The following is a 9,005-nucleotide window of genomic DNA, read 5'->3' on the forward strand; positions in this document are numbered from 1 at the left end:
TTTGGCAGGATAAAGTGTGTCAGCATGCTGGGTGCCGTGAAACAAGTGTTATAACATAACTCATAACTGTTGTTATTCAAAGCCTAGTTTTTGTACAAGTAATATTCATAAAAGTTGAAATAAACAGTTTGATCATATTTCCCATCTTTGCTGAGCGACAGTTTTGTATGAAAGGAATTAAAGGCCTGTCCCATATAGACACCTGTCCCAAATATAAGCCTGTTAACTTAAGTGATTTAAGCAAATAATAGCCTGGGCTATTAATTGAAGTTTTACTGTATGTGGCCATACCAAGGCCATAGCCATGGAGTCAACACTGCGGGATCTGCCTACTACAACTGCTGTCTATATAAAGTACACATGCAGCGCAACATAAATGATTCACACTTTAATCAGACTATACATGGGCTATCTGACAAACATATTTAAAACATTAACAATACTCGTGAGCTGTGTTCTGTTGGGGTACAGCAATGTTACTTGGACAAACCACACACAGGACTGCAGTGCACTGTGCCACCAGAACTGCTGTAATGTTAATGATAATTTGTGAAGTTTATTTATAATCAGGATTACATGATTATTTGTGATTATTTCAGACAGCAGTGCATGGTTGCCTGTCACAGAATAGTTTTTTAAATTTATATTTCTTTATATTATAATACATGGCCCCATCTACCTTGAGCCATACACAGAGGCACAGCATGAAGTTTAATTTATAGTGCGCTTCAGACGCGAAGTTGTGGTGCGGTAATACTACAGGTACTACGGTAAGGACTCGACAGCCATTCACATTGCTCGTCTGAAGTTGTAGCGGAAGATCTGTGTGGTTGTGTGAACCAACCCGGCAACAGGAAGGCGACACGGCGAATGGAATATGGAGTGTGTAAGTTATCCAGCTAACTTAACCTTGTATAGACCATTAGCTTTCTAATAATCCTCCAACTAAGTTAGCTAACGTGACTTTCCCGTAGCATGCTAACGGTAACAGCTAACCAACGTTAGCTAATTCTTGGCAGAGTTACGTTAGCTCTTTTGTCAGTGTCGGTGGTCAGCACATATTTGTGCCCGTGAAGAATGTAACTATGGTTTCAGTCTTGGTGTCGGTTGACTAACATTAGTTACTTCACGTTAAACAAAACAGTGTACCACATATCGCCTTATAAGGGTAGCCGATGTAAGAAAAAACAGAGCCCAAATAAGAAGTCACCTCGAATGGCTCCTTAATGTCAACAGACTGTGACGGTAGCTAGCTCGATGCTAATGCTTAGCTCACGTTAGGATAACGTTATTCATGTTGCACAACTTCAAAAGCGAGTAACGTTACACTGTGTGTCGGGTTGACAACCAGACACCGTTAAATTACAGCAGTAGTGTCAAAATAACCTTTTATAATGGCAGAATAAGAAACAACATGTACTCAAGTAAACAGTTATGCTGAGCTGAGGCTTTTGGATGTTCAACTAATCAGCTGACTTACGTGTCCACAGTGTAAGAGTTTAGCATATCTACACTAAGTTACACATCCATACAGTAACCCTTTAACTTTACCTGAACCAAATCATTCTTATCTTAACCTAACAATATACATTAACTTAACCTTGGTAAGTGGTTGAATCTAACCGCCTCACGGAGGACATTTTTACATGTCACTGTAGGGAAAGCACAAGCGTAAGTAAAGACATTAGCGATGGCTGAGTTCCATTTAGCTGCTCTGATTTCAGGGACCTAGTATTTTGCATGAGTGGTCACTGTTACACTCACTGCGACTTCTGAATGGAACAGAGCCATGTTAGTGTCATTAGTAACACCTGTGTGTTTCCTGATATATCAGGCCAAAATGTCTGCTTTGACAAAGGTCTGTTTGTTAGCATGTCACACTGATGGGCTTATTTACATTTAACTAAGCTGGGGCTTATTTTTATTTTATCTGTCATGCAGGGTTTTGTATACAGCAGAGCCTTCATATTCACATTCACTTTTTATTTTTGAGGTCAAACAGATATATAATGACCTTTATCTTTTAATTTCAGATTCCAGTGACTATTGATGATCTTGAGGGCAAAAAAGACCCAGTCATAGAGGGTAAAGGACTCATACAAATCTAATGAGACCAAAATGAGCAACACAGACATAGAAAAACAGTGTGTCTCTAATAGTTTCTCACATTCCTTCAGACCCAGAGCACAATGTGTACACCCGGTTTATGAAGTCCCACCGGTGTTATGACCTCGTACCTACCAGCTCCAAACTGGTTGTGTTTGATACATCGCTTCAGGTAAAACAAAAGCTCAAGACTTGAATAACTGACTCTATCCCTCACCTGCTAATTTACACTGAAACGTGGTATAATTAATCTTACAGGTCAAGAAGGCATTTTTTGCTCTTGTTTCCAATGGGGTAAGAGCAGCACCTCTGTGGGACAGCAAGAAGCAGTGCTTCGTTGGTGAGTTCAAATTTCATTTGGCACACTTTCACTCTCGGTAAGACGAAATTAAAGAAAGGACTGACTTGATTCTCCTCATGTGTCTCTGTAGGTATGCTGACCATCACAGACTTCATTAACATCCTACATCGCTACTACAAATCTCCACTGGTAAGACAGTGGACAGCAAATGGATATAGACCTTAAACTGTAAGATTACTGTAGGTGTAACATATTACATGTCTGCGTTGAACTACAGGCTTATGTTGCTATGGGTAGGGTTTAAACTAAGACGATGCAGAATGTGGTCTTGTCTTGATTTCTTTCTTAATCCCTCATAAATATGTTAACAGGTTCTTTCTAATCTCTCAGGTTCAGATATATGAGTTGGAAGAACACAAAATTGAAACATGGAGAGGTGAGAAAGTTTAATAAATATGTTATGCATTCTTTTAATTGACTTGTATAAAGGTCTTGACACCGCTGTCTGTTCTCATTTGTAATAGAGCTGTACCTTCAAGACTCTTTTAAGCCCTTGGTTAGCATATCTCCCAACGCAAGGTAAGTTTTTTTTTTTTTTGAGTTAACGCTCGGCCTGACAGTACGTTTTAAAGCATCTATATTTTGTTGTTGGTGTCAAACTTCACTTAAACTTCTGATGGTTTAGTCTGTGGCAGTAACTCATTAAACCTGGCCTGTGCTCAGCAGGGAAGTACAAATAGGCGCCAGAAATGTTTCTCCACATCTTATTGTTTTGACCAGAGTCTCTGTTGATAGAGGCAGACATCAAACACTGCCTGGAAATTCGCTGTGGCTGCATGCAGCTTTTCCACATTTTTGTGTTTGATAGAAACTTATTAATTACTGCATGAAGTTATCAGTATTTTAGTTTTAACGTGTGTTTGTACCTATAATATTTATTGTACAAATGTTTCACCTAACTTACACTTGGAAGTTATTTCTTGTCAACAGCTGACAAGCCAACATTAGAAACTATTCCTTCGCTGGTTTCCCTTTCACTTTCTTTTATTTAGCTCTCTCATTTCACTACATGTTGTGTCCAATATAACTTGATTAACTTGGTCCTCTCTTAATGTCTCTGTGTCACAGTTTGTATGACGCAGTCTCATCTCTGCTGAAGAATAAGATCCACAGACTGCCTGTAATCGACCCCCTGACAGGAAACACGCTCTATATTCTCACACACAAGAGGATTCTCAAGTTCCTGAAGCTTTTTGTAAGTCTCTGTGGTTTCTCTCCTCACTACTTTTACATTGAATACTTTAAATTATTTTCAGTGTTTGAATCTTATAACACAGCAAATGGCTGGTACAGAGTTAAGACTATCAGCTACAGTTAAGTAAAATATTTAGTTAAAAACTATTTTACAAAGACATCCATTCCCCTACAGTTTTAATCAAGTGTACACACTCTCTTGTTATTGTTTCAGATAGCAGAAATGCCAAAACCCTCATTCTTGAGACAAACCTTAGAGGACCTGAACATCGGAACATTCCGGAACATAGCGGTGGTCCGTGCAGACACACCGCTGTACACAGCGCTGGGTATTTTTGTTGAGCAGCGAGTGTCTGCGCTCCCTGTTGTGGATGACAAAGGTATGTGGGCTGATTGAAATGACATCCTTGTTGATTTTGCATTAATGCCCGGAGTCCTCTTTAATTTTGTTTGTTTGTTTATTGATACGCTGCCTCTCTCCTGCAGGTCGAGTCGTGGATATATACTCAAAATTTGATGTTATAGTAAGTTTCATCTTATCTTTAAATAGTGAAAGGTGCCTGCTAGAATTCCCCAAAGCCAGAGATTATGCATTCAGATTGCTAGCTTTTTTTTTTTTTTTTATCAAAGCCCAAAGCCCCAAAACATGCAGTTTACAACCAGATATGTCAAAGAAAAACATCAAATTCTCACAGATGAGAAATTTAAACCAGCAAAACTTCAGGTGAAAACGCATAATCTATGCGCAAAATAGTTTACAATCTATTGTAGCTGTAATATTTAAAGTACAGTTTGGCAATAGACATTTGTCCTTTTTTTCTCTCGTTCTAAAACAGTTCACAGCAAGGTATTTTTCCCATGTTACTGTGGACAATGTGCAAATCAGTGAGCAAGGCTTCTTAATGGCAAATTCTAATTTACAGTTTTTGGCTTAAATGTGATAGATTATTTTAATTTATTAGGTATTAAATTCACTGGATGAGCCACAAACAGATACTCTCAATATAAATGACATATAGGGTGATTTATTAGTATCACTCAACCTTACATAGAAAATTAAATTAATGGGGTTCTGGCACATGAATCTCATGGCTAAAATTTTAACTGTATTTCTTTTAAACTATTTATGGTGCAATATAAGATGAAGAAACATTGCTAACCTGTGTTTTCCAGAACCTGGCCGCAGAGAAGACGTACAACAACTTGGATGTGACAGTGACCAAAGCCTTGCAGCACCGCTCGCAGTACTTTGAAGGAGTGCTGACCTGCAACAGGCACGAGAGCCTGGAAGCCATCATCAACAGACTGGTCGAGGCAGAGGTGAGAGTTGGATGTCATCATGTGTCACACAGTAGTTGTCTGTTGTGGCTGGTTTGACCCCTCTTGTTTTTGGTTAATATATAATGTTCCTCCACACTTAATTATTCTTTTTAAACTGAAGTCCTAAATAGAAGAACACATCAAACACTACCTGAAAATGAGCTAAGGTAGCAACCAGCTTTGCATGGTATAGGAACTCTTTGGCAAATCAAAAACATGTTTTACAGTTGATTGACATGTTTTGCCCACATCTACCCCTCAGTATGTCATCACTACACGGGATGACTGTTGCTAAAGACTGAACAGCTTAAACCGGGCTCACAATACAGGAGTTCAGGGCTGATTTATCCCTGATTCACCCCTTCTGACAATCGGAGGAGAAATCTGTTGGGGTATGTCTGTCGATACTGGTTTATCTGGTAATGAAAAAGGCCATAGATCCAGTCTTAAACCTCCTGAACTGTTCATGGGCTTGTTGGAGGCTGCACCGATAATTTTAAACAGATTTGATATTTAGATTTTAAAATGTGGATGATTATAGTTATTATGTCAGTACGGAGCAGCTGGCTGTGTTGACAAGCAATGGTAAACAGTCCAGCCCTTGAGGCTAACGTTAACTAGCACACAACTGTTGACAGATAATAAAACTGACAGTTAGAATGTCGCCTCCAGTTCTAGATGAAGAATAGACAACCCGTGTTGACCGTGTCTCTGTAACCATTTCCCCATCCAGACAAGTTTTTGCTTTCTGCTTTTGATTTTCTCACTGCAGTGCATTGGGTTGTTTTTTTTTTTTTAAAAAAGATATATTTTTGGGCAGAGAGAGGGGGGATGACAGGCTGGACTTGAACCTGGGCCGCTGCGGCAACAGCCTTGTACATGGGTTGCCTGCTCTATCCACTAAGCCACCAACGCTCCAACTGCAATGCATTGTTAACATTACAACAAATTGTTGCACCACAGCAGTTTCCATTTTCTTTACATCAGCCCTTCAAATGAGATCACATGAGGTAGTACATTCATGCTCCCTCTGACATGATAATCTTAATATTTTTAATGTGTTACGTGCCATTATTTTCGAATTTTGTAGTGTGTGCATGTTTTAAGATTAGGAAGAAGAACAGATGTGAAGTTTGTCCTTATGTGCATGACACAACCTTATATCAAAATTTGTTAGGATTTTAAAACTCCATTAGTCTGAGCCCGGCTTTAGTTTACAAGATCTTGCAGCCAACGAAATGAAATAACACTCCAAGTCACTGTCTGTGTAGATAGTACCAGTGTCATGCGTCAATTAAAAGTAACAATGGTCCTCTTTTGTGTCCTTCAGGTGCACAGGCTGGTGGTGGTGGATGAGCAGGAAGTGGTGAAAGGAATAGTCTCCCTTTCAGATATCCTCCAGGCACTAGTGCTGACTGATGGAGATGAGGGTGAGTACAGTCATGCAGCTCTCTTAAGATTTTTAGAGCATACACAACAGAGCAGAACATCTTCCTAAATATGTTCCTTGATTGAGAGTGGAAGGCTTTTCCAAAGCTTTGTAGCAGTCGCTGCAAAGCCATTATCTCCCTTACCTCATCGATCGTGGAACTGTTCATCATCATTAAGTGATGATTTGATTTTTCTGTCCACAGGCACAGCTTGAATAGGTAACTCAAAGAAGGAAAGACTTCACGGAGCAAAGGGAGAAAGATCAGGCATGTGAGAGGGGAATTTCCACAATGTATTGAAGTATCATCACCCATCTCCTGTAACCAGGCTTCCTATAATCACACATGAATACGTCTGCCTCTCTGCAGAAACATGAAGCTCTAGCAATTCTGCAATTTAACATTGTAGTTGCACAAGAGGCCTCTGAAGAGGAGCTATTGACCAGGCATCATTCCCACCTCTGCTGGTTCTGATCTATGCAGAGGAGGACCATTAATTGTGGCTTTGATTATAAATGTATTCCCGATAATATTAATGATATAATCAGTTATAAGTTAAACTGATTTACCTGTATTGCCGTTTGTTGGCAACATTTTATTTGTACAATAAGACTGAAATGTAGCTTCACACAAAGCCTATGAAAGGGTAATTTTAAACCCTGTGTAACTTTGTCAGATCAGCGTCTGGTGTGTAGGATGTTCTGGCACGTTCTGACTTGTTCTTTGTACGTGGAAGTAGTGTGGTGATATTCAGCTGAAACGATCTTGTTAAACAACTAGTTCGATAATTTAAATGCAGGTAGAGGACTGATGCGCAAATCATTTTTACCTTGAGCACATGCTGATGGTTATATGGTTACAGAGGTATTTATCTGTATGTATGTGTGGCATATACTGTACATACAGTACATGCATACAACAACTGGCTTTGTGCTGCTTTGGTGTGAAGGTGCTAAAATGATTTTGGATAATTTATCATTCAAACAAGTCAGGTTTCAGCTTCAGGACCTGTTGCTCCAAAACAAAACAAAAGCTCTGAATAAATTTTAACGAATATAAAAGATTTATGTAAATTTGTCACCAGTTAAATCAAGTTACCCCAGTTAGCAGTGTGTGAAGAATTCAAGGGCTCAGGTTTTAATCTGCCATGTAGGAAACCTGAAAGAGCGCGTCAGGCTCTCGAGACGACCTCATTGGTGAAGTCCAGAACAGCATCGGTGAATCTGCTGTTAGAGACGACCATTAATTGTGCTGTGTCCCGTTTGCTCTGAATATTTATGGGTTTTATGTTTTGCCATATTGTCTGTGTTGTCACGTATAACCAAATGTTTTATGGATTTTACTTTACTGACTCGTTTTCTGCCTGTTTTGTCTCTCACACTTGGTTTTGGCACTATCAGCGTTAAAGGGATTTGCTTATTGCTCCAGTGCTGCAAGATCTCATCAGTTTTTGAAAAAGTGGTATTTTTTTTTTTTTCTGATCTTTCTGGTGTGTTATGTTGATGTCAGTTACAGTCAGTGATGACATCTGACGTCTGAACAACGAGTCTAATACGTTTATTCAACTGTTATCTCTTCATAGTGTTTCGGGGACTTTATTAAAATCACTCAATACCAGCATTTTTCTCTTCCATTTCCATAATGGACCAGGAACATGTCACTTCCTGTTTTGCTTTGTATGAAATTTCATGTACAACTGTATGTAAATGCACAGTTTTTGTAGTAATCGGCATTGAGACTGATTGAAAAGATGAGCAATAAAGGTTCTTTAAGAGTTTGTTTTAAATGGTATTATTGTTAAATGCATACATATATGTCACATATGTCACAACTTCAAAGGGACAGTTCACCCACCAATCAGAAATACATGTTTCTCCTCTTATCTGTAGTGCTATCTATCAATTTAGATGGTTTTGGTGCGAGTTGCCGAGTGTTGGAAATATCGATCATCTTCATTAGCAGTTTCTTGTAGAAACTCTTTTCTTTCTACCGAACTATACCCGCCAACTATGTCACTTAGAGGAGGAGGTGTGCATCTACTCATGGACGAGAGGGACGTGCTCATGACAATGTGGGATGTAAACATTAATGGCGTCTTTCTCGGCTGAGGTGTAGATTCACTCTTCCTTCTGAGCAGTGATCTGGTTGGTTGGTGTAGTTTGATAGAAAGAAAATAGTTCCTCCATGAAACTGCTCACAACAAGGTCTGTGGATTATCTTGAGTAACCAAAGGCCTGTACTACAAAGCAGGATCTGGAGTTAGCAAGGTAACTTCAGGGTTAACTTTGGGTTTTCAGTACCATGAAGCTGGTTCTCTTTGTAACAGGATAAATCACTGTGGTAGCTTATGCTGAACTCAGAGTAACAGATCACAACCTGTCAACACCCCGACCTCTGACCAGTCAGATCACTGACGGAAAAAAGTGTCAATGGACAAAAGTCTGAAGTGACAGGTACAAAAAGAGGAGCCTCTATACTGTTATAGGTCAGTAGAATCATTTTCCAGGGCTCTTTTTCCACTGGTTTTAAAACAGAGCTTCTAACAGAGAGATTAATTACAACACAACACATGATTTTAACAGGATTTTAACTTG

General features: G+C 39.2%; 1 protein-coding gene across 1 annotated transcript; it reads left to right on the top strand.

Moving 5' to 3' along the window:
• Window positions 1-756: 756 nt before the first annotated feature.
• Window positions 757-8,197, top strand: LOC125888481 (5'-AMP-activated protein kinase subunit gamma-1-like). Its single transcript, XM_049575899.1, has 13 exons — window positions 757-886; window positions 2,034-2,085; window positions 2,178-2,278; window positions 2,365-2,446; window positions 2,538-2,596; window positions 2,798-2,843; window positions 2,932-2,986; window positions 3,536-3,662; window positions 3,876-4,041; window positions 4,148-4,185; window positions 4,835-4,981; window positions 6,312-6,411; window positions 6,616-8,197. The coding sequence occupies exons 1-13, from the start codon at window positions 878-880 to the stop codon at window positions 6,624-6,626; spliced, it is 993 nt and encodes a 330-aa protein (XP_049431856.1). The 5' UTR covers window positions 757-877; the 3' UTR covers window positions 6,627-8,197.
• Window positions 8,198-9,005: the final 808 nt, after the last annotated feature.

This window comes from Epinephelus fuscoguttatus, linkage group LG1, assembly GCF_011397635.1.
Source record: "Epinephelus fuscoguttatus linkage group LG1, E.fuscoguttatus.final_Chr_v1".
Taxonomy (NCBI): domain Eukaryota; kingdom Metazoa; phylum Chordata; class Actinopteri; order Perciformes; family Serranidae; genus Epinephelus; species Epinephelus fuscoguttatus.

Excerpts from the sequence above, each read along its gene's own strand:
- LOC125888481 (XM_049575899.1), top strand. Across the intron at positions 2,447-2,537 it reads CAAGAAGCAGTGCTTCGTTG|GTATGCTGACCATCACAGAC; the intron begins GTGAGTTCAAAT and ends GTGTCTCTGTAG. Across the intron at positions 3,663-3,875 it reads TCAAGTTCCTGAAGCTTTTT|ATAGCAGAAATGCCAAAACC; the intron begins GTAAGTCTCTGT and ends TTATTGTTTCAG.